The sequence below is a fragment of the Micromonas pusilla genome (genome assembly GCF_000151265.4).
Source record: "Micromonas pusilla CCMP1545 genomic scaffold MICPUCscaffold_13, whole genome shotgun sequence".
Classification (NCBI taxonomy): domain Eukaryota; kingdom Viridiplantae; phylum Chlorophyta; class Mamiellophyceae; order Mamiellales; family Mamiellaceae; genus Micromonas; species Micromonas pusilla.
In genome coordinates, this window is record NW_003315894.1 from 738649 (window position 1) to 759878 (window position 21230).

General features: G+C 67.1%; 10 protein-coding genes across 10 annotated transcripts; 3 read left to right on the plus strand and 7 right to left on the minus strand.

The window, feature by feature from the left end:
* Positions 1 to 710: 710 nt before the first annotated feature.
* Positions 711 to 1478, plus strand: MICPUCDRAFT_52819 (uncharacterized protein; the record flags this gene model as incomplete). The annotated part of the gene is made up of 1 exon (XM_003062873.1): positions 711 to 1478. The coding sequence occupies one exon, from the start codon at positions 711 to 713 to the stop codon at positions 1476 to 1478; it is 768 nt and encodes a 255-aa protein (XP_003062919.1).
* A 59-nt stretch (positions 1479 to 1537) lies between these two features.
* MICPUCDRAFT_52820 (uncharacterized protein) lies at positions 1538 to 3199 on the minus strand (the record flags this gene model as incomplete). Its single annotated transcript, XM_003063068.1, has 3 exons — positions 1538 to 2119; positions 2323 to 2865; positions 3008 to 3199. The coding sequence occupies 3 exons, from the start codon at positions 3197 to 3199 to the stop codon at positions 1538 to 1540; spliced, it is 1317 nt and encodes a 438-aa protein (XP_003063114.1).
* A 205-nt stretch (positions 3200 to 3404) lies between these two features.
* On the minus strand, positions 3405 to 4070 carry MICPUCDRAFT_52821 (uncharacterized protein; the record flags this gene model as incomplete). The annotated part of the gene is made up of 2 exons (XM_003063069.1): positions 3405 to 3636; positions 3778 to 4070. 2 exons carry the CDS (start codon positions 4068 to 4070, stop codon positions 3405 to 3407), a joined length of 525 nt encoding a protein of 174 aa, XP_003063115.1.
* Positions 4071 to 4103: 33 nt separating this feature from the next.
* On the minus strand, positions 4104 to 6730 carry MICPUCDRAFT_52822 (uncharacterized protein; the record flags this gene model as incomplete). Its single annotated transcript, XM_003063070.1, has 4 exons — positions 4104 to 4376; positions 4561 to 5205; positions 5344 to 5798; positions 5972 to 6730. The coding sequence occupies 4 exons, from the start codon at positions 6728 to 6730 to the stop codon at positions 4208 to 4210; spliced, it is 2028 nt and encodes a 675-aa protein (XP_003063116.1). The 3' UTR covers positions 4104 to 4207.
* Positions 6731 to 7018: 288 nt separating this feature from the next.
* MICPUCDRAFT_52823 (uncharacterized protein) lies at positions 7019 to 10530 on the plus strand. Its single transcript, XM_003062874.1, has 2 exons — positions 7019 to 7600; positions 7773 to 10530. Exons 1-2 carry the CDS (start codon positions 7199 to 7201, stop codon positions 10170 to 10172), a joined length of 2802 nt encoding a protein of 933 aa, XP_003062920.1. The 5' UTR covers positions 7019 to 7198; the 3' UTR covers positions 10173 to 10530.
* A 1789-nt stretch (positions 10531 to 12319) lies between these two features.
* Positions 12320 to 14368, minus strand: MICPUCDRAFT_52825 (major facilitator superfamily; the record flags this gene model as incomplete). Its single annotated transcript, XM_003063071.1, has 3 exons — positions 12320 to 12383; positions 12662 to 12927; positions 13037 to 14368. 3 exons carry the CDS (start codon positions 14366 to 14368, stop codon positions 12320 to 12322), a joined length of 1662 nt encoding a protein of 553 aa, XP_003063117.1.
* A 206-nt stretch (positions 14369 to 14574) lies between these two features.
* MICPUCDRAFT_52826 (uncharacterized protein) lies at positions 14575 to 16674 on the minus strand (the record flags this gene model as incomplete). The annotated part of the gene is made up of 3 exons (XM_003063072.1): positions 14575 to 15489; positions 15674 to 15902; positions 16073 to 16674. The coding sequence occupies 3 exons, from the start codon at positions 16672 to 16674 to the stop codon at positions 14575 to 14577; spliced, it is 1746 nt and encodes a 581-aa protein (XP_003063118.1).
* A 196-nt stretch (positions 16675 to 16870) lies between these two features.
* Positions 16871 to 17506, plus strand: MICPUCDRAFT_52827 (uncharacterized protein; the record flags this gene model as incomplete). Its single annotated transcript, XM_003062875.1, has 1 exon — positions 16871 to 17506. The coding sequence occupies one exon, from the start codon at positions 16871 to 16873 to the stop codon at positions 17504 to 17506; it is 636 nt and encodes a 211-aa protein (XP_003062921.1).
* An 18-nt stretch (positions 17507 to 17524) lies between these two features.
* MICPUCDRAFT_52828 (uncharacterized protein) lies at positions 17525 to 19080 on the minus strand (the record flags this gene model as incomplete). The annotated part of the gene is made up of 4 exons (XM_003063073.1): positions 17525 to 18145; positions 18245 to 18539; positions 18724 to 18876; positions 19027 to 19080. The coding sequence occupies 4 exons, from the start codon at positions 19078 to 19080 to the stop codon at positions 17589 to 17591; spliced, it is 1059 nt and encodes a 352-aa protein (XP_003063119.1). The 3' UTR covers positions 17525 to 17588.
* Positions 19081 to 19234: 154 nt separating this feature from the next.
* MICPUCDRAFT_52829 (H+-or Na+-translocating f-type, v-type and A-type ATPase superfamily) lies at positions 19235 to 20061 on the minus strand (the record flags this gene model as incomplete). The annotated part of the gene is made up of 3 exons (XM_003063074.1): positions 19235 to 19354; positions 19478 to 19901; positions 20012 to 20061. The coding sequence occupies 3 exons, from the start codon at positions 20059 to 20061 to the stop codon at positions 19235 to 19237; spliced, it is 594 nt and encodes a 197-aa protein (XP_003063120.1).
* Between the last annotated feature and the right edge of the window lie 1169 nt (positions 20062 to 21230).

Genomic DNA, 21230 nt, shown 5'->3' on the forward strand with positions numbered 1-21230 from the left:
CGGCGGCGGCGCGGTCGGCGGCGCGACCGCCGCCGGCGCCGGGGGCGGAACAAGCGGCGGCGCGGACGGCGGCGCGGACGGCGGCGGCGGCGCGATCGACGACTGCGACCCGCTCCGCGGCGGCGGCATCAGCGGCGGCGGCGCGAGCCCCATCGCGACGGGCGTCGCCGCATCCCTCGCGTCTCGTCGCGCGCTGCTCGGATCCTCCTCCTTGTTGATCACGATGCCTTTCTTCAGCAGCGCGGCGAGCTTGCTCGGCTTCGACGCGCCCGCGGCGTCGTCCGCGTCCGGCGCGGCGCCCTCGCCCGCGGTGTACTCCGCGTCGGAGCTGTCCGAGTCGTCCGCGGTCGGCGCGAACGCGGAGGGGCGCGACGGCGGATCCGAAAACGCGGGCTGGATCTCGCCGGTCGCCGCGCGATCGTCCTCCGGCGCTCGCGGCGCGGTCGGCGGCTCGGGGAAGCCCCGCGCCGCGCGCGCCTCGAGCTCCTTCCGCTCCTTCTTCGTGAGCTTCCTCGGCTTGTCCTTCTTCGCCATGACGGCGCGACTCGACGACGAAGGCGCGCGGGTCGGAGTGAAGAAAAGGCGCGACTGGCTGCTGCTGCAACTGCTGCCAGCTTGCACAAAAACTACAACTTGTCTAGGAGCGAACGACGTCGTCCCGCGCCAGTTCCTCCCGCGCCGCCGCACGTTCGCGACCGATCGAGGGCGTCATGAGCAACGAATCTAAGCGCCGTCGTGTTGATCCGCCCGCGCGCGAAGCGCCGAGCGTCGACGTCGACGACGACGTCTCCCCGGGCGACGTCCTTCGCCTCCTTTTAGCGCGGTTCGAAAAGCAAGAAGAAAAGCTCGAACGCGTCGGGGCGGAGCTCACGGCGACGCGGAGGGCGCTCGCCGAGCTCACTGATGTCGTCGAATCAATGACACCGACGTTCGACGTCAACGAGCAACTCGCGAGCGTGGTCTTCTCGCACGTGAACGACGTCCGAACGCGCGTCGCCCTCTCCCAGGTGAGCTCCGTGTGGCGCAGGGCGTCGAAAGTCGTGTCTGCGCAGCCGGCCGCGCTCGAGTTCAGCCCTAAGATGCTGGAGTGGTATCAGAAGGGTGCACGGCTTGGCAACACTGAGTGTGAGAGGATGTTAGGGTGCCTCTACTTTCTAGGCGTCGGCGTGGAGCGAAACCTCGACACGGCGATGCAATACTTCGAGAAGGCAGCCGCGAAGGGTCACGCCGCGGCACAAAACGGTGTTGGCAGATGTCACTACGAGAAGGGGCGATACGAGGAGGCGTTCAAATGGCACACTAAATCGGCCGCTCAAGGATACACTAACGCGGAAATCAACCTTGGGATCCTCTACGAAGACGGCCTCGGCGTGACAAAAGACATCTCCAAGGCCATCGAGTGGTACACGAAAGCCGCGGAGAAGGGCGTCGTTATCGCGGCAAAATGCCTCCGCAAACTCACCCAACCGGCGGCGTAAACTAGCTAGACGAGCACGTCCTCTCGTTTGAATGCCTACATCTACGACGACTACACTACCTACGCGTCCGTCGCGATCCTCTCCAACGTCTTCGACACCAATCGCGCGTCGTCCCCGCCGAACCGAAACTCGCCGACGATCAGCTCCCTCCACCCCGGCTTCGTCCCCGCCGCGGCATTCCCGCCGCCGCACTCGCGCGCCAACGCCAACGCGCGCGGGTACCAGTGTCGGTCGTCCTCGGGCATCTCGTCGTACGGAATCTCGCCCTCGTCGAACCACCTCGGGCGCATCCGCGCGGGCGCGTCGGACTCGTCGGACTCGTCGTCGTCGTCGTCTTCGGGAATCAACGACGCGCCGTCCGCGCCGTCAAGATCCAACGTGAACTCGTGCTCGATCACCAGCCCGTCGTGCCACCCGCGAAACCTGAGCCTCGCGCGCTCGTGCGTATTGGACTCGAGCGCCTCCATCACCGCGTCGCGCGTCAACCCCGCCGCCGCCGCCCATCGCAAGTTCCATCGCAAGTTCCCGCGCGCGACCGCTCGCAGCGCCGCGCGCGCGGGGGTCTCGCGCGGTTTGACCTCCTCGATGAACCCGGTCCATCGCCCTTCGAACTCCCCCGACGCGTGCTTCCCGAGGAGCACCTCAGGGTCGTTCCATACGAGCGAACGTCGGGGTAGAGTTGAAAGGCGTCAGAAGCGGAGTTGAAAGGCACCGAGGGCGGGTATTATGAGCGAGGTGTGGGCGGAGAGAGGCGACGGCGAACGTCCTTGAGGATCGGCGTTCACCACGCCGACGCGGTCGTATGGGAACCAATTATAGAACGCGCCTCCCGCCCCCGCGTGACGATAAGCTGCGCGAACCGTCTCGGGTTCGTCGTGAGCGCGCGCTTCGGGTACGTCTCGAGCATGTCCTCGAGGTTCTTCGCCGCGGCGGTGACCATGCGCCCGACGTGCTCGCCCTGCGTCGTCGTCGCCGCGCGGTGCGTCGGCGAGGGGCGTCCGCGAAACGCCGGCAGCGTCTCGACGACCGTCCCGGGGTCCAGCCCGTTGAAACGCACGAGCGACAGGCGTTCGTGCGGCGTAAACGCCACGCGATGCGGCGTCGCGGTCAGCAACCCCCCCGTCCACCGCTCCATGACGTCCGCGATGATGACCGTGAACGTCGACGACTCCGGCGCGCACGACGCGTCGCGCCACGTCCCGGCGAGATCTTTGAGCTCCAGCCCGGGACGCGTCTGGTGCAGCAGCGTGAACGCCTCGAAGTCCGTGTGCTCCGCGATGCCGACGGGGGTTATCGATCGATATTCGTCGCTTGATATGCGTCGTCTCTTCTTCGTCTTCTTCGCGCCGTCGTCGTCCGTCCCCATCCCGCGAGCGATGGACGCCACCTCAGGGCCGTTCCATACGAAGCGATGTCGGGGTGGAGTTGAAAGGCGTCAGATGGAGTTGAAAGGCGTCGAGGGCGGGGATTGAAAGCGAGGGGTGGGCGGAGAGACGCGCCGGGAAAAGTCCTTAAGGATCGGCGTTCACCACGCCGACGCGGTCGTATGGGGACCAGTGTGTAGAACGCGCCTCGGCGTCGGCCGCGCCCGGATACCGCAACGCGCGGAAGCTGCAGTGCGACGTCGGTCCGAAGTTCTCCAAAAAGTGCCTCGCCAGCTCGCTCGCCGCCGCGGCCTCCTCATCCTCGTCCTCCTCCTCGTCCCCATCCTCGTCCTTCATGACGCACACCCTCGCGAGCGCGCGGAACAGGTCCCGCGCGACGTCGTCCGCGGCGTCGTAAAACGCCGCGAACGCCGTCTTAGGGCCGTTCCATACGAGCGAACGTCGGGGTGGAGTTCATAGGCGTCAGATTGAAATGAAAGGCGTCGAGGGCGGGGATTGAAAGCGAGGGTTGGGCGTGGAGAGACGCCGGGAGAGAAAGTCCTTAAGAAACGGCGTTCACCACGCCGATGCGGTCGTATGGGAACCAGTGTGAGATAGAACGCACCTTCATCCCGGGCGCCTCCGCGGGCCAATCCACGGGGCCGACGCCGACGGCGTCGTCGTCGTCGTGCAGCGCCGGGTGCGAGAGCGGGAGGTCGCGGCACGCGTCGAAGGACTCGACCATCGCCGCGGTGTTCGGCTGGTACGCGTACTCCTCGAGGAGCGGGACGTACCTGTTCGAGAGGGGCGACGAGCGCGATGAGCGTTAGATGCTCTACTAGTTGATGAAGAGAACGATGACCACGGGAATGAAATGAAAAACGCGCGCGCGCTCCGAGGCGCGACGACGACGACGACGACGACGACGCTCGAACGCCGCGCACCCTCCCGTCTCGCGGTCGTACTGCGTGTGCACGTACGCCGCCTTCGCGTCCAGCGGCAGCGCGAAGAACGCGCGCGCGACCTCGTAGCACTCGCGCACGAGCGCGGGCGGCAGCGCGTTCGACGCGTCGAGATTAAAAAAGCCGGGCGCGACGACGAGCGCATCTCGCAACGCGCGCAGCGCGCCGCGGTCGTTCGCGCGCAGCCGCTCCAGGGATATCGTCGGCGCGGGGACGGACGCGCACGACGCCTTCGTCGCGCCGCGCGTGCGATGACGAGACCCCATCACGCTGCCGCCGTGCGCGGGGGGATCTGATGACGCGTTCGATCGGTTCTACTAACCGTGTCATCACTAAAAGGCGTCGTCAATCTATCAATCAACGCAACGTCGGCCGCCGGCCGCCGCCGCCTCCGTATCGCTCATCACTCCTCGTCGCCGTCTCCCGCCCCAACCTCCTCCCCCGCGAGCCTCCCCCTCAGCGCCTCCAACTCCCCCTGCACGCCCCTCAGCGCCTCCCCGACGACGCGCAGCCGCTCGAGCCGCTCCGCGCGCGTCGCCGCCGTCTCCGGCCCGCGCGCGCCGACGCGTCGCCTCAGGGCCGTTCCATACAAGCGAACGTCGGGGTGGAGTTCAAAGGCGTCAGTTGGAGTTGAAAGGGATCGAGGACGGGGATTGGAAGCGAGGGGTGGGCGGAGAGAAACGCCGGGAAAAGTCCTTAAGGATCGGCGTTCACCACGCGAACGCGGTCGGATGGGAACCAGTGTATAGAACGCACCTCACCCCCTCCGGCAGCCGCGGCAAAACCTCCCGCTCGAACGCGGGCAAGATGGCGTCGTCCAGGCTCTGCCGCACCGCGTCGCGGTACGGGCCGTCCGGCGCGAGGTACGTCAGGCGGCGCTCGATCGTCGGGAGCACGGGCGGCGCCGCGGACGCGGCGACCTCGCGCAGCGCCTCGAGCTTCGCGCGAAGCGCGCGCAAGTCGCGGACTTCGCGCTGGAGGTTACGCACGTACGCGAGCTCCTCGCGGAGCGTTCGCGTCGCGTCGGGCGGCGCCGCTGCGGAGGTATCTATACCGCGGCTCTTCTTATTCTTCGACGACGACGACGGCGCTCCTCGGGGCGCAGAAGGAGGGGCGGCGGTCGCCGCCGGCCGCGCGGAGAGGTCGTGCGCGGCGGCGGCAGCGGTGATCGGGTCTCGCCCCGACGGGCCGGCGCCTCCTTCCCTCGCCGCGCCACCCCCGCTCTTATTCGTCTCCGGCGGCGCGAGCACCACGGTCATCTTCCCGCGCGCGGGCTGCTCCACCGCGGTCGCGCCGTGCCGTCTCCCGCGCACGCGGTCGCCGCGCGGCGGCGGCGTCCACTTCTTCGCCGGCGCCGCCGGTATAATCTCCACCGTCGGCCGCGGCAGCGCGTTCGCGTCTCTGCGGGCGATCGATCGATCGATCGATCGACGCGTCGGTCAGATGAAAGGGGTCGCGCGCGTCGGATTTCGAAATCGACCGGACCGAGGGGTTTGCGCGCGGGTCGGGCGGGCGAAACGTAAAAGAACGAAATCGCACCTGAGTTCTCTTCGCACCGCCCTCGACAGCAGCCCCACCGCCGGCGAGCCGCAAAAGTACACCCACGGGATCCACGCCGGGATCCCAAAAAAATCCGGGCTCGTGTACGCGTACAGATGAAACGCGTTGATGAGCACGATCTCCGTCGCCGGCCCCGCGACCGCGGTCAGCGTCGCCATCGCGAACCCTTGCTTCGTGTTATCGAACGCCGCCCACGCGCCGAGGCCCCAGAGGAACAAGATCGCGTCGGCGGCGCGGCTCGGGAGGTCGGGGAACGGGATCGGCGGCGTCGTCGTCGTCAGCACCCCGGACGCGGCGTACTGCGTCGCGAAGACGGAGATCGCGGCGAAGACGACCGGCCACGACGGCTCGAACGACGTCCTCGGCGCGCCCGGGCATCGACGCGCGAACGCGCGTTTTTCCTCCGCGAACGCCGCGTCTCCGTCAGGGCCGTTCTATACAAGCGAATGGCGGGGTGGAGTTGAAAGGCGTCAGTTGGCGTTGAAAGGCGTCAAGGACGGGGATTGAAAGCAGCGAGGTGTGGGCGGAGAGAAACGCCGGGCAAAGTCCTTAAGGATCGGCGTTCACCACGCCAACGCGGTCAATGGGGACCAGTGTAAGAACGCACCTTGGTCGTCGAGCTCGCCGCGGCGATGAACCGCTCGTCTTCCTTCGCGGCGCGCGTCAGCCGGATCCCGTCCAGAGTGGTGTGCCCGAGGCCGATGACGACGCCCGCGCCGCCGAACAACAGCGGGACCCACCACGCGGACTCTAGCGCGCCCGTCTCTCGCGCGAAGACGAGCTCGAGGAGAGACGCGATCTTCTCGTTCGGAATCGCGTGGTCCGAGACGCGAGCCGCCCATCGCGCGACGTCCGCGTGCGTCGCGAGCTGCGCGGCGATCATCGCGCGGAAATCGAGCACGTCGGGATCGGCGTAGTGCAACACGTCGAACCGCGAGTGCTGGTGGTCGAGGAGCGGGCCGAGCACCGCGGCGGCGGCCCACATGGCGACCGCCTCGCGCGCGACGACGCGCGACTCGAGATCATCATTCGAAGAATATTCCGACGTCGTCGACGGCGGCTCGCGCGGCGGCGGCGGCGAGGGCGGCGGCTTGCCGGGGCTCTTCCCGACGCCGCGCGGCGACGCGACGAACCCGGTGCCGACGAGCACCGTCGGCGGCGGCGACGACGACGACTTCGGGGACGACGTCGGCGGCGCGGACGACGACGCGCGCGACCGCCGCGGCTTCCTCGAGATTCGTGACGACGTTTTCGACGACGGCGACGGCGACGGGCGCATCGCCGTCGCGTCCGCGACGACGCGCGCGCCGCGGGGGGCGCGCGGCCGCGCGTCGACGAGGCCGCGCGCGGGCGCGAGGCGCGGCATCGCGGCCGCCGCGCCGGTCGCCGTGCCGCCGCGCGTCGCGCGCGTCGCCTCTGCCGTTGCTGATGAACGAATAATCCGACGCAGCACGAGCTGAGTCATCCAGTCAGCATGCCAGTGCGCTCTGCTGCTGCTGCTCAAGGCCTGCTGCTGCAGGCCCGCGATCAAGCAGGGCGGTTCACCGGGCAGTGAGTCGGTCAAACAGCCGCCCCGCGCGGGTGTTATTACCGCGCGCGAAAAAGAAGATCGAAAGGTCGCGAACGCCCGAACGAACGATTCGTTCACATTCGCGCGCGCGTCCACGCTCCGCGCCGCGATACGACTCGACCCGAACGAGTCGAACCCCGCGCGGCGTCCTCCCGCGTTGTCGCTCGCGCGAACCCGCGCGCTCTCGAGGACCGTTTGCGCCGCGCGCGCGCGCTCCCCGCGGTTCGATCGAACGCCGCGCGACCTAATTCCGAACGCCCCGCCATGTCATCAGTCACGCGATCAGGAGCGCTCTCCTCCGCGGAGGAGGGTTCCCCTCTTCTCGAGCGTCCGCTCGCGCGCGAGACCCCTCGCGGGGCATCGCGCAAGGTCTGGATCGCCGCGCTCGCGCTCGTCGCGCTCGTATCGTGCGGCGTCGCCGCGGCGGCGACGACGACGACGTGGGGGCGGGGCCGCGTTGGAGATATTTCTTCATCGTCTGCTGCGGCGCCCGATTTGGGGAGGCTGGGCGTCAACCCAGATGAGGGCGTCAACCCAGTGTACTCCAGTATACATTCCCTAGACCATAAGGGAAGGTTTAGCGCGTCGTCGACGAAGACGAAATCGGCGGTGGACGCGGCGTTGCTCGCGGTGAACGCGCACCACCCCCGCGCGGGTGATAAGAAGGTGCGTTCTATACACTGGTCCCCGTACGACCGCGTCGGCGTGGTGAACGCCGTTTCTTAAGGACTTTTCCCGTCGTGTCTCTCCGCCCATCCCTCGCTTTCAATCCCCGCCCGCGTTGCCTTTCAACTCAATCTAACGCCTTTCAACTCCACCCCGACATTCGCTCGTATAGAACGGCCCGAAGGTCGACTCGACGCCCCCGTCGAAATCGAAAACGTTCGCGTCGGAGGCGAAGGCGGCGACGACCCTCACGCCGGAAGAGATCGCGACCGCGGTGAAGGACGCCAACGACGCGATCGAAGCGTCGATCGCGAAGAACCGCACCGCCGCGGAGTATCAGGCGGCGAACGTCAACCGCGAGTGGTCGGATACGTTTTACAAGATGCAAAAGGCGACGAACGGGACGAAGAACGCGTGCGTCGTCGCGAGTCATCCCGCCGCCGCCGACGCCGACATGGCGTGCGACGCGTCGACGGCGGCGATGTACGAGGCGACGACGTCGGCGCCGAAGCGCGCGGCGATGATCGACGCGGACGTCGCGGAGAATCGCACGCGGCATCGCGCGGGCATTCGCGCGAAGCGAAAGCACAAGCGCGCGTTGAACGAGATCGTGAAGAACGACGACGGCTCCGTCTCGAACCTGGGCGTGCCCTACGTCCCTCCTACTAACCCGGACGTCGTGCCTCGGCTCGGCAGGTTCTCGCTGGACGGCTTAACGAGCCTGTTCGAGGGCGCGAGCGGCGCGTGGGGCGACGCGACGCACGTCGCCGGGCTCGTCCAGGACGGCGGGTTTTCCTTTTTCGAATCCGACGAGGGCGTCAACGAAGGCTCGGGGTTCTGCTGGAAAGAGACGTACCCGCGCGACGCCGGGACGCTGCCGCAACACTGCGAGGACCACCAGGAGATCATCGCCGGCGGCGTGTACTGCTACGACAAGTGCGAGGACGGCTGGGAGCGGTTCGGGTACGACTGCCACAAGAGTTGTCCGAGCGGCTGGGAAGACCACGGGTTGCTGTGCAACAAACCGAGCTCCGTGTACTCGCGCGCGCACAGCCCGGGGTGCCAGTGGGTCAGCAGCACGTCGTACTGGCCGCACTGGGCCGGTCTCGAGTGCGGCGGGTCCGTGTGCTCGAGCCAGAACAAGGAGGACATCGCCGGGCAGTGCTACGAGTACTGCCCGTCCGGGTACGACACGATCGGGTTCCTGTGCTCGGCGAATTGCCAGAGCCTCGGCTTCGAAGGCGGCGTCGCGCCGTCGTGCACGCAGCACGTCAAGCTCTCGCCCGGCATGACCAAGGCGCAGTGCGCGCCCGGGTACGAGGAAGACGCGGGGCTGTGCTACAAGCAGTGCCCGGAGGGGTTTGACGGCGTCGGCCCCGTGTGCTGGGGCGGGCCGCCGATCGTGAACGGCGTGCAGTGGGTCGGGTGCGGGATGGGCGCCGCCGTCGACGACTTAACGTGCGCGTCCGTCACCGCGGATCAGATCATCTCCGTCGGGGAGACGATCCTATTCTTCGCGACGCTGGGGTCGTCCAGCGCCGCGACGGTCCCCGCGAAGGCGGGGATCGATGCGGCGCAGACCGCCATCTCCGTCGCGGGGGACACCGCGAACGCGATCAGGAAAGTGGGCGAGACGGCGATGGACGTCTACGACACGTCGACGGATATCCTCGGCGCGCTCGACTCGATGACGTCGATCGAGACGGAGGCGGACGGCATCCGCGCCGCCGCGGAGGTGGCGTCGCTCGTCGACCCGACCGGGCTCTCGAGCGTCGTCGCCGCGTACGCGCACGACATCTGCACGCGTTTCACCGGCGACTCGGACGAGGAGATGTCGTTCGACGAGCAGAGCGCGATCGCGACGGAGAACGCGAAGAAGGAGCACTACGAGGAAAAGGCGCTCGAGAGCGTCAAGACGTGCTACTGGACGGACGCGAAGACGGTCACCGCGACGTCGCAGTGCGCGCACGACGCGTACGAGAGCGCGGGCGGCGACGCCGCGGACGCGGCGGAGCTGCGCGACGAGATGCGCGAGCTGCTGCGGCGTTCGGACGACGAGGGCGCGCGGTTCGGCGCGCTGCCGAAGACGACGGTCACCGCGTCGGGCGCGTCGTTCGCGTGCGACGACGCGAGCGATTTCATCGTGGACGAGGTGGAGATGTTCGGGAAGTGGATCGCGGGGAGCGGGGCGTCGTACGCGAAGAAGAAGACCACGTCCGCGAGCGGCGGTCTGGTCGTCGCGTTGAACGCGACGAAGGAAGAGGAGGAGGGCGACGAATCGTCCTCCTCCTCGCGACGATACGTCGTCTCCCACCACGCGGGCGACAGATGTAAGATGGTGCGGTTCTCCATCTCGAGAGCGAGCGGCACGTGCACGTACGCCGCGGACGAAGCGGGGATCACGATCGGCGGGACGCACGACTGCGAGACCGCCGAGGGCGTGGCCGCGGCGTGGGACGCGCGGCAGTCCAAAACGCTGGCGTCGACGGCGACGGCGAAGGGATTCGGCGTCGGCGCGCTGAAGGGATACATGCCGAACGTCGCTTCCAAAAAAACGCTTCCACTGCGATGAGCGTCTCGTCGTCGCGCGGCGTGGTGATGAAGACCCACGGGGCTATCCACGGGGCTCGCTCGCGCTCGAGCGAGACCCACGGGGCTATCCACGGGGCACCAACGTGTTCATTTTGTATATACCTTAAGAAAAAGAAGAAGAAGAAGAAGAAGAAGAAGAAGAAGGTATTTCGAAGAAGAAGAAGAAGAAGAAGAAGAAGAAGAAGGTATTTGGGTACATGCCGAACGTCGTCGCCGCCGCCGGCGCTGCGCGATGAGCGTCGTCGTCGTCGTCGTCGCGCGTGGTGATGATTATGTTGTATATATCATTATGATGTGTTCATCATGTATATATTTGTAATATACGTACCTTCGGCCGTGTGTACGTCGTCGTCGTTCGTCGTTCCTCCGCGCCAGGGTTTCGTCGGTTCCAACGAATCGAGGCGCGCGAGCAGAGGGGTCTTGTCAGTTCTTTTCTCTGGGACGGGTCCGGTCTCGTCGCGCCGCCGCGAGGTGCCTCATCTTTCCCCGCGCGCCGTCGTCGCCGCGCGCGCGCGATGGAGTCGACTCGCGCGTATCCGCAGAACATCAGAAAGCTCATGACGAAGCGCGGGATCGGGGACGCCGCGTGGGAGTTATACCAACACTTCCAGCACGGGACCGGCGGCGTCGAGCCGAACGAGCACGAGGCCGAGCGGTGGTTCCTGAAGGCGAGGCGGTGGGGGCACGCCGCCGCGCAGTGGCGGTGTCGAGACTCCGAATCCGTGTTTCGAAATTATTTCGGGAATTCCGAGTTCGAGGTACCGGAGAACATCGGGACCCTCATGGAGAAGGCCAGGAACGGCTGCGGCGCGTCCGCGTGGGAGCTCGCCTGTCACTTCAGCCACGGAACCGGAGGCGTGAAGCGAGACGTTGGCGCGAGCGAGTATTGGTTCGACGAAGCAAAGGAGCTGGGACATCCCGCCGCGCTAGACATATTGTACGATCTGTCGAAGTACCCGGACGAAATAGGAGCCCTCATGACGAAGGCGCTCGATGGCGACTGCGGGGAGTCCGCGTGGAAGCTCGCGTTGCACTTTCGAGACGGCACCGGCGGCGTCGTCGCGGACAAGAAAGAGTCGAACTGGTGGGGATACAAGAGCGCCGATCTGGAGTATCCGCCCGCGATCATGACCGTGGCGATAAGCGATATCGAAAAGGGACTCGACGGGGAGGGACCCCAGCGTGAGTTCAAGATGAAGCGGGCGATAGAGTCCTTCAAGAAGATTGTCGCGCTCGACGTCCCCGAGACTGCCGATGCTGCCTTTTTCCTCTCCCGTTGCTACGAAGAAGGCGTCGGGGTAGAGCAAGACGAGCAGAAGAGTATCGAGATGTTACGAGTGGCGGCTGAGAAGGGGGATCCTGAAGCGCAGAGTGTTCTCGCCCACTACCACATAACTGGAGCAGGCGTCGATAGGGACTGCGTGAAGGCGGAACACTTGGCCTTGAAGGCTGCGGCCGCCGGCTGCGACGACGCCGTCAAATACGTCAAAGACATCAGATCCGCAAGAGCAGGACTCCTGGACCTCGTCATCAAATTCTCCGGCCTTCGTCTCAGCAGCGAGGCCAGGGTGGCGCACGTCTTCGGGCCACCCCCCGAGCACAGGGCGATATGCTTTCAGCACAACCTCGCCCTGTGTTTCCTCCACGGCGTGTGCGGCCTCGAGAAGAACCTTCGACTCGCGAAGGACGTGCTTAAACGGACTTTGGCGGTGAAGGACGAGGAAGTTAAATTCGCTGAAGAAGACGTGGCGGAGGTCAAAGCGCACCTGAAGCAACTCCGCCGCTGCTCCGGGTGTGGGAAGTACGCGCACTGGACGTGCAAGCTGTGCCGCGGCGAGCGGTACTGCTCGAGGAAATGCCAGAAGTGGCACTGGAAACACGGCGACGGCGAGCCGCACAAAGTGCACTGCCCGCGCGTGGTGACGACGATACCCGAAGAAATTCTTTTTGCGTAGATACGCGTTAACGTCGCGTTCAATACGTACTGAGTGCGTCTAAAACACCGCTACACGACGCGCGACGCCGCGCGCCTTCCCTCCTCTCGCGCGTGCTCGCACACGCGCGCCGTTCGGGCGCACAGCCGCCACGTCAGCGCCAACGACGCGACGCAGCACGCGACGCACGTCATCATCGCGGCGCGGAAACACCCGGCGCCGCGGCACTCGCCGCCTTCTCCGCCGCCGTCGCGCGCCTCCGCGGCGTCGTACGCGCGCCCGAACACGACGGTGCTGAGCACGTACGACCCGATCATCGGCGAGAGGGATAAACCGCCGTACACCGCGCCGAGGTGCGTCGGGCCGAATATCTCCGTGCACGCGCTCGGAAGGAAACTCCTGCGATTGATCAAAGATAGGTCGAAGCGATGAGTCACGCGATCGATCGGTTGGTTGGTTGGTGGTTCTTGCTGACGTGGACGAACGCGCGGTTGAAAACAAAACCAAACGGTTGAAAACAAAAAAACGCACGCACCAGTGCGCCCCGAGCGCGAACCCGTTGATCGCAACCGCGGCGAACACCCCCCCCGGCGTCGGCGACGCGCACACGACGGCTATCCCGACCGCCACGAGCGACTGCGCCGCCATCAGCGTCGCCGCCCGAGGCGCGCCCGCGCGCGCGCCCGCGTCCGAGCACAGCCCCTCAACCAGCCGCCCGACGCAGTTGCACACGCTGAAGAGCGACACGAGCGCGGCGGAGGACGCCGCGTCCGACGCGCCGCAGGCGGCGGCGACGACGTCCTGAGAGCCATTCCATACAAAAATACAGTAGTTCATCGATCAGTTGAAAGGGGTAGCGATCAAATGTTGAAACCGGGCGATGGGTGAAAAACTTTTGTATAGAACGCACCTGGTTGTTCACGAGCGTCGTCGCTGCGCCCGAGGAGAGCGTCAGCGTGGCGAATAAGATCCAGAACTCGACGCTCCGCGCGGACTGGGCGAGCGTGAGCGAGGACGAGGTCTGGCCTCGCAGTAAAGGCGGCGAGCGAAGCAGCGCGGGCGGCGCGGGATTTTCTTCGACTTCTTCTTCTTCTTCTTCTTCGTCCTCCTCCTCCTCCTCATCGCTCGTCCTCTCGTCGCCGCCGGGCAACAACCCCGCGCGCAACTCGTCGTCCTCCTCCTGCCGCGCCCTCTTCCCCCCCGCGCGTCCGCATCCGCCGCCTCCGCCCGCTCCGAAGATGACGCCCCTCAGAAGCGCCCACGGCGACAGCAACACTAACAGCATCCCCGTCGTCAAAGCGACGTTGACCCACGCCGGGATCGACGCGCCGATCAAATCCGGGTCGTTCACCGTCGCCGCGAGCGTGACCCACGCGACGAGCGCGACGAGCGCGAGGATCACCCTCCGGAACATCGCGGCGCTTTCGGCGGCGCGCCGGCGGCGGCGCGGATGAGTGGGCACGATTCGCACGAGCGGCGACATCGCGACGCCGACGGCGCCGCCGACGCACGCGATCATCAACACGAACGCCGCGCTCCTCCGCGCTCCTCCGCTCTCTCTCTCCGGCACGAACGCGTCGTACAGCTGTCCGAATATCGCGGAGGAGAGCCCCAGGTACGCCTTCAGGACGCCGGAGACGAGCCCTTTCCGCGTCGGGAAGTTCGCCATCGACGCGCACAGCGCCGCGGTGTCGAACAGCGAGTTGCCGTTCGACGCGACCGCGATGATCCCCGCGGTGCGCCACAGCGGCGGACGCGCGCGAAACCCCGGCCAACGGCGCGTCACCGTGGCGTACACGCCGACGTATCCGAGCGCGTGGAGAAGCGCGCCGACGACGAGCGTGACGGACGGGCCGTAGGCGTCGTAGAGGACGCCGCCTGCGACGCCGAAGTAGGCGCCGAAATCTTTGAAGCTTCCGAGGAGGTCGACATCGCGCTGGCGCGGGTACACGACGCGCAGCGCGTCGCTGTACACCGCGAACGAGTACGTCAACCCCGCGCAGGCTTGGACGACGACCGCGGCGGCGAGGACGGTCCACGCGTTGACGCGAGGGAGGCGGCGGAGGAGGCCGCGGCGGCGACGACGACGACGCGACGACGACGCGTCGTCGGATCTCATCGAGCCGCGGACATCGCGGCCTCTCGCGTCGCCGGCGCCGGCGCCGGCGACGTCGTCGTCGCGGAGCGTCAGCGGGTGGTCCTCGGACGCGTCGACGACGTCGTCGTCGTCGCCGGAGGGCATGACGACGGCGCGAGGCGCGAGCGGCCGCGCGGGAAGCTTTGAAAGAAGATCGCACCCAGCTGTCGACGCGTTCTGTTTGACGACGCGACGCGCGACGTCAGATTTTCATTCAGCGTCGTCGACGCTCGCTTACAAAGCGCGCTACTACAGTACAGCACAGCACAGTAATCGTCCTTCCCTCCCATCGCGTCGACGCCGCGCTCGACTCAATCGTCCGCGTCCATGCCCCAGTCCTCATCGAAATCGTCCTCGTCGTCGTCGTCCGCCGCCGCCGCGGGCGTCGGCGTCTCCGGCGGCGTCTCCGGCTTCTTCGACTTTTCCGCAGCCGCCGGCGACTCGACCTTCTCCTCCGCCGGCTTCGACTCTGGCTCTGGCTCTGGCTCTGGCGTTTCCTCCGCCGCGCTCGGCGACTTCGGCGACCGCGACTTCGCCTCCGGAGGCGGCGACGGCGAAGCCGACGTCGACGCCGACGCCGTCGCCGTCGCCGTCGCCGTCGCCGTCGCCTTTTCCTCTCCCTTCGCGGCGGCGCTCGGCGACCGCACCGCGGTCCAGCTGCCGTCGCTCTCGCCGAGGACGGACTCGTCGTCGACGCCGGAGTCGCCGCCCGTCGTCGTCGGCGCGCTCGCGCTCGCGGGGGGCGACTCCGGCGCGGGCTCGGGATCGGGATCGGGCGCGGGCGCGGGGGGCGACTCCGGCGCGGGCGCGGGCGCGGGCTCGGGCTCGGGCGCGGGGGGCGGAGCCGCGAGCGCCGGTTCGCGTTCCGTCGCCGCGTCTCGCGCCGGTTCGGATTCCGCCGGAGAAGGCACGACGACAGCTGGTGCCACCGCCGCCGCCGCCTTCTCCGCCATCCCCGCCTTCTCTCTCTCCACGACCATCTTCAGCTCGCGCACGCGGTAGAAATACCGCGACCAAAACACCTCGCGTTCGACGACGACGGGGACGATGCGACCGTGCAGCTCCCGCATGAACGCGTTGCCGGCCAGCACGGCGTCGATCTCCTCGCGCGTCTTGGGCGCGTCCACGTCGAACCCGCCGTCGCCGTCGCCGCCGCCGCTCCCGCGCCGCCACGCCTCGAACGCCGCGACGTCGCTCGGCTCGTCGCAGTACGTCCCGCTGTCTCTCTGAGGGTCGTTCCATACGAGCGAATGTCGGGGTGGAGTTCAAAGGCGTCAGTTGGAGTTGAAAGGCGCCGAGGGCGGGGATTGAAACCGAGGGGTGGGCGGAGAGATGCGCCGGAAAAAGTCCTTAAGGAACGGCGTTCACCACGCCGACGCGGTCGTATGGGGACCAGTGTATAGAACGCACCTGAATCGCCGCGACGCGTTGTTCAAACGTCGGCGGCTGTTTCTTCGCGGACGCGACGCGCTCGCGAATCTCCGCCGCGCGGTCGCCTCTCGCGCTCGCGTGTGTGCCTCCTCGGTCGTCGCCTCTCCTACGGAACCGCGCCGCGTGCGAGTTCGGGTCGGGGCCGGCGTCCTCCCCGAGCGCTTCCTCCTTGAGGCGGCTCAGAAAAGTCCCGGCGACTTGAAACGCCCTGTCGCGGGCGGCGTCGCGCGGGCGGGCGAGCGCGAGGGTCAGTCGCGCGTCTCGCCGGTCGGCGTCGAAAGCGAGGCGCGGGGCGAAGAGAGCGAGAGGGGAAAGTCCTCGAGGAACGGAGTTCACCGCGCGAACGGGGTCGTATGGAAAGCAGTCTCGCGCGCTCACCTGTTGCCGAACCGCTCCACCTTCGCGCCGACGTCTTCGAGCACCGCGTCCGCGGCTTCGAACGCCTCGAACGCGTCGTCGCCGTACTCGCTCCCGCTGTCGCCGTCGGAATCCGAACCGTCGCCGCGACCCGAACCGTCGCGACCGCCGCCGCCGCCGCCTCTGTCGACGCTCTCCATGACCTCGCCGCCGACGAAGACGACGTCGTCGCGGACCTCGTCGTTGAACTCGGTCAGATCTCGTCGCACGGTCTCAATGCCGCGACGGACGTCGTGCCTCACGGACGCGACCGTCGCGCGCGTCGCGTCGCGGAGCTTCGCGGCGAAGCCCCAGACCGCGTCGGGGATGAGCGGCTCGTCGTCGTCGTCGTCCGAGCCGGACCCGGACGCGGCGTCGTCGTCCTCGCCGTCGTCGTCGCGCCCCGCCCGGGATTCGCCTCGTCCATCTTCGTCGCCGCGACGACGACGACGACGACGACGACGACGACGCGCGTCGGCGTCGTCCGATCCCTCAGGCTCCTCCCCCGCGCTGTCAGTTCGATCCTCGTCGTCGTCCAGGAGCATGTTCCCGACGTCGTCCCCGAGCTTCCTGAGGAACTCCATGACGCGATACGACGGTCGACGACGCGCGGCGGGCGCTCGCGCGCGTCGAGTCTGGCGCGGGGCGCGGCCTTCTCGGAAGGATATCTGTGAGGCGTTGCAGACTTAAGCAGGGAACCTGACAGAACCTGACGCTGACGAGGAAAAAGCTTCAGTCTTTCGCGCGCCCCCGCCGCCGCCCCCCGCCCAGATCCGAGCCATGCGGACGCGCTCGAGCACCGGTTACAACGCGATCCCCGAGAACGTCGCCGCCGTCGTGTTCTCGCACCTCGGGGAAGACCCGCGAGACCGCGTCGCGCTCGCCCAGGTGAGCAAGGTGTGGAGGGACGCGGAGAAGTCTGACGCGTCGTTGCCTGGGGGCTCTCCCAGTGCTTTGTTCGAGCTCGGCGAAGGGCTTTACTACGCGAAGGAGTATGAGCATGCGTTCTACTGGTGGCACAGGGCGACTGGAGACGCCGACGCCATGTACTGGATCGGACGCTGTTACCGCTTTGCGTACGGCGTGAAGGGAGACTTCACGAAGGCGTTCGAGTGGTGGGAAAGAGCGTCCGGGTGCGGGCACGCCGGAGCGACCCGCCAGCTCGCGCTTAGCTACGAGCACGGCCCTGGCGCGGAGGAAAATAAAAAGAAGGCACTCGGGCTGTACCTCAAAGCGGTCGAGTTGGGCGACAAATATGCCGCGTATAAGCTCGGGCTCATCTACCACGACGGCCGGTGCGGCGTGGCGGTGAACAAAACGGAGGCGCTGAAGTGGTACCGCGTCGCGGTGGAGCGCGGCGATACCCACGCGCAAGGGTTTGTGGACAAACTCGAGGCCGAGCTCGCGGCGGCGTGAGCGAACGAAGCAGACCGTACGCTGAACCGACGTGAGCGCGTGAGCGCGTCAGTTCAGATGCTACAACGCTCTCATCGCGTCGTCACTCCGCCTTTTTCGACGTCGCGTCCTTCCCTCGCGTCCGCCGATATCTGCTCTCGATCTCGAACCCGGTCAGCAGATCCACCTCGCGCATCCTCCCCCCGCCGAGCACCCTGCTCCCGTCCTCGTACAGCTGCGGCGCGCGCAGCGTCTCCTTCCCCGCGTGATACATCACGATGGACGGCACCTGAGAGTCGTTTCGTCGGGGCGGAGTCGAAAGGCGTCGGGGCGGGGATTGAAAGCAGCGAGGGACCCTGGGCGGAGAGAAACGACCGCTGGGAAGAAAAGTCCTTAAGGATCGGCGTTCACCACGCGAACGCGGTCGTGTGGGGACCAGTGTGACGACTGGAGGACGCGCCTGCGAGTTGTTCCCGAACGCGTCCACGTCCACGCCGCGCGCCGCCGCCTCCCTCGGCCACCGCCCCACGTCCACGCTCGCGAACTTTTGCAAAGGCGTCGCGTATCGCACGCTGAGGTCCGCGAACGTCGGCTCCAGCGCGCGGCTCTTCGCGGAGTACCCCGCGCGGAAGTGCACGAGCCACGTGGAGCCGTCGACGACTGAGGGTCGTTCCGTGATTCAAAGCGACGTCGGGGCGGAGTCGAAAGGCGTCAGATGGAGTTGAAAGGTATCGTATGCGGGGATTGAAACCGAGGGACCCTGGGCGGAGAGAGACGCCGGGAGATAAAGTACTTGAGGAACGGCGTTCACCACGCCGACGCGGTCGTATGGGGACCGGCGTGAGGAGAACGCGCCTGAGTCTTCGAGCACGCGTTTTCGAAACGCCGCGGGCGTCAACGCGATGACCTCGCTCGGGCCCTCGTACTTAGGCACGGGGAGGTGCAGGAACATGACGAAGACGATGGCGAGGTACCACGCGCACAGCACCGGGTCGATGAGGTACGTCAGCACCGCGAGGGATACCTTCGCGTGGAAGACGCCGTCCGCGACCCACTGAGGGTCGTTCCGTACGAGCGAACGTCGGGGTGGAGTTCAAAGGCGTCAGGTGGAGTTGAAAGGCGTCGCGGGCGGGGATTGAAAGCGAGGGTTGGGCGGAGAGACACGCCAGGAAAAGTCCTTAAGGAACGGCGTTCACCACGCCGACGGGGTCGTATGGTAACCAGTGTATAGAACGCACCTGATCGAGATTTTGTCGTCGAAAGAATCGCGCCACGAGCATCGCTAAGAGACCCGCGGCGCTCTGTCGCTCCCACGACGTCAGCGAGGACGCTTTCGTGGGGTACCGCGTCTTCGCCCACTCGCTGATGACCAACGGGTACGAGAGGATCACCTGGAGGAGGGAGGGACGAGAGGCGAGACGCGAACGCGTGTGTGTTGGTTAGGGTTGCGTGCCGCGTTCGAAGCGAGGGACGCCGCGGCGGGGGCGGGGACGACGACGACGACGACGACGACGACGACGCGAGCGCGGGACGGGACGCACCGCGGCGTTGACAACGTGGAACGCGGTGAGGAACCGCGTCGACGGAGGCGCCATGACGTCACAGCGCGCGACGCGGCGCGCGAGCGCGAGTGCGACCGTCTTCGACGCGGTTCTTTCTTTTTGTTACTCGTACGAGCAGCGATAGATTCACAGTGATGAGATTTGTAACTAACTCCCGGCCCCGGCTCTCTTCGCTCCTGCGCGCCCGTCACGCGCCTTTGAAGTCGATCGAGCCGCTCATGATGATCGCGACGATGACCCCGAACAACCCCAGCGCGCTGCCGAAGATCTCGATCACGAGCACCTTCACGAACAGCGTCGGGTTTTGCTGCGCGCGGGCGAGAGAGACGCGACGTCGTCGCGATCAAAAATATCTCCATCGATCAGTCGAAAGGAGCCGCGGTCAACTTTTGAAACCGAGGCGCGACTGAGAAACAGAAGAGAAACGCACCGCGTCGGCGAGCGCGGCGGCGCTGCCCACGACGCCAACGCACACGCCGCAGAACAGGTTCGCGAGGCCGACGGTGAGCCCCGCGGCGAACGTCGCGTACCCGCTCGCCATCGCGCGCGGGGAATACGAACCGTCGGGTAAACGAATCGGCGCGACCGTCGTCTTCGTCGAGAGGACGACGGCGACGACGACGCCGTAGACGGCGACGGCTTCGCAGAATATGATAGAGATGAGGTTCTTGCTCGCGAGGCTCGGCGTGCGCACCGCCGCGCCGATCAGCGAGCTCCCCGCGATGAGGATCCCCCACGCCGCGCCGAGGACGCTGAGCCCGATCGCGGCGGCGACGCCCGCGGACGCGAAGAAGTACGGGTCGACGTTTTCGAACAGAAACGCCAGGTACCTCCAGTCGATTATTCCGCCACTACTGTACCCGTAGATCCGTCCCCCTCGCCGCGCGGCGCGACGCGCGAGACGCCGACGACGAAGACGAGCAGCCCGGCCAGCCACGTCGCCCACGCGATGCGCGGGACCCACGGGTTTATGTTCAGCCCGCCCGCGCGGCGGACGTCGTCGTAGCGGCCCATGACGGCGCGCGCGCGCGGGATGGTGTGAAGCGGCTTTCCTCGGAACTGTCGGACGAAGAGAACGACAGTTTGTACGTACGTGTACGCGTACGTGTACTCTCTATGGTTTTTTAGTATGATCGAATGAGCGCACCTTCAGTTGTCTATCGGCCCCCCCCCGGTCGGCGCGCGCGCGGGTCGGTTCGCGACGACGCCCCGACCAGTTTGGATCGATCGAGCTCGCGTTCAAACGAACGCGTCGCGCGCGCGCGCTCGCCGGCCGCGTCGTCGCACGGTCGCGCGCGCGGTCGCGTCGTCCGTCGCGGCGAGGACTCGCTCGAGCCGCGCGCGGGGATATCCGCACCCCGCGTCCGATCCTCGCGTCGCGGCGGCGCGAGGCTGGCGCGCGGCGGATCGATCCGACACGTTCTGTTTTTTCGACGAGTCAAGTCGAGTCGCGAACCACGCGCGTCGTGCCCACTCGCGTCGCCGTCGCGATGGCGACGTCGCCGCCGTCGATCGCGCGCGACACGCCGCCGACGTGGGACGAAGAGCTCGCGCTCGCGGAGACGGACGAATCCAGCGACGACGACGACGTGCGCGCCCCGCCCGGCCGCCCCGCGCGCGCGTCGCGTCGACGTTCGTTCATCGTTCCATCTTTCCTCGTCCCGCCGCGTGAACGCCCGCCGCGCGCGCCCCGCGCCCCTCCTCCCGCTGACCGCGCCCCTCCATCGTCCGTCGCGCGTCGCGTCGCGTCGCGTCGCAGGAAGAGCAGAGGATCGCGCGGCCGACGACGTGGGTAGGCGGCGGCGCGCGGACGGCCTCGCCGCTCATCACGACCACGTCCCCGACCAACAACAATTCCAATTCCAATTCCTCGGCGACGACGGCGACGACGACGACGATTTCAACCCCGCCGCCGCCCCCGAGCAGCGCGAAGATATGGATCGACGAGATGCGCTTCGTCCCCGCGGACCTCACCGTGCGCGTCGGCACGACCGTCGCGTGGTCGCAGCTCGAGTCGTGCGCGAGCAGGAACTTTCTGGAGATCGTAGGCGCGTTCTATACACTGGTCCTCATACGACCGCGTCGCCGTGGTGAACGCCGTTCCTTAAGGACTTTTCCCGGCGTGTCTCTCCGCCCACCCCTCGGTTTCAATCCCCGCCCTCGACGCCTTTCAACTCCAACTG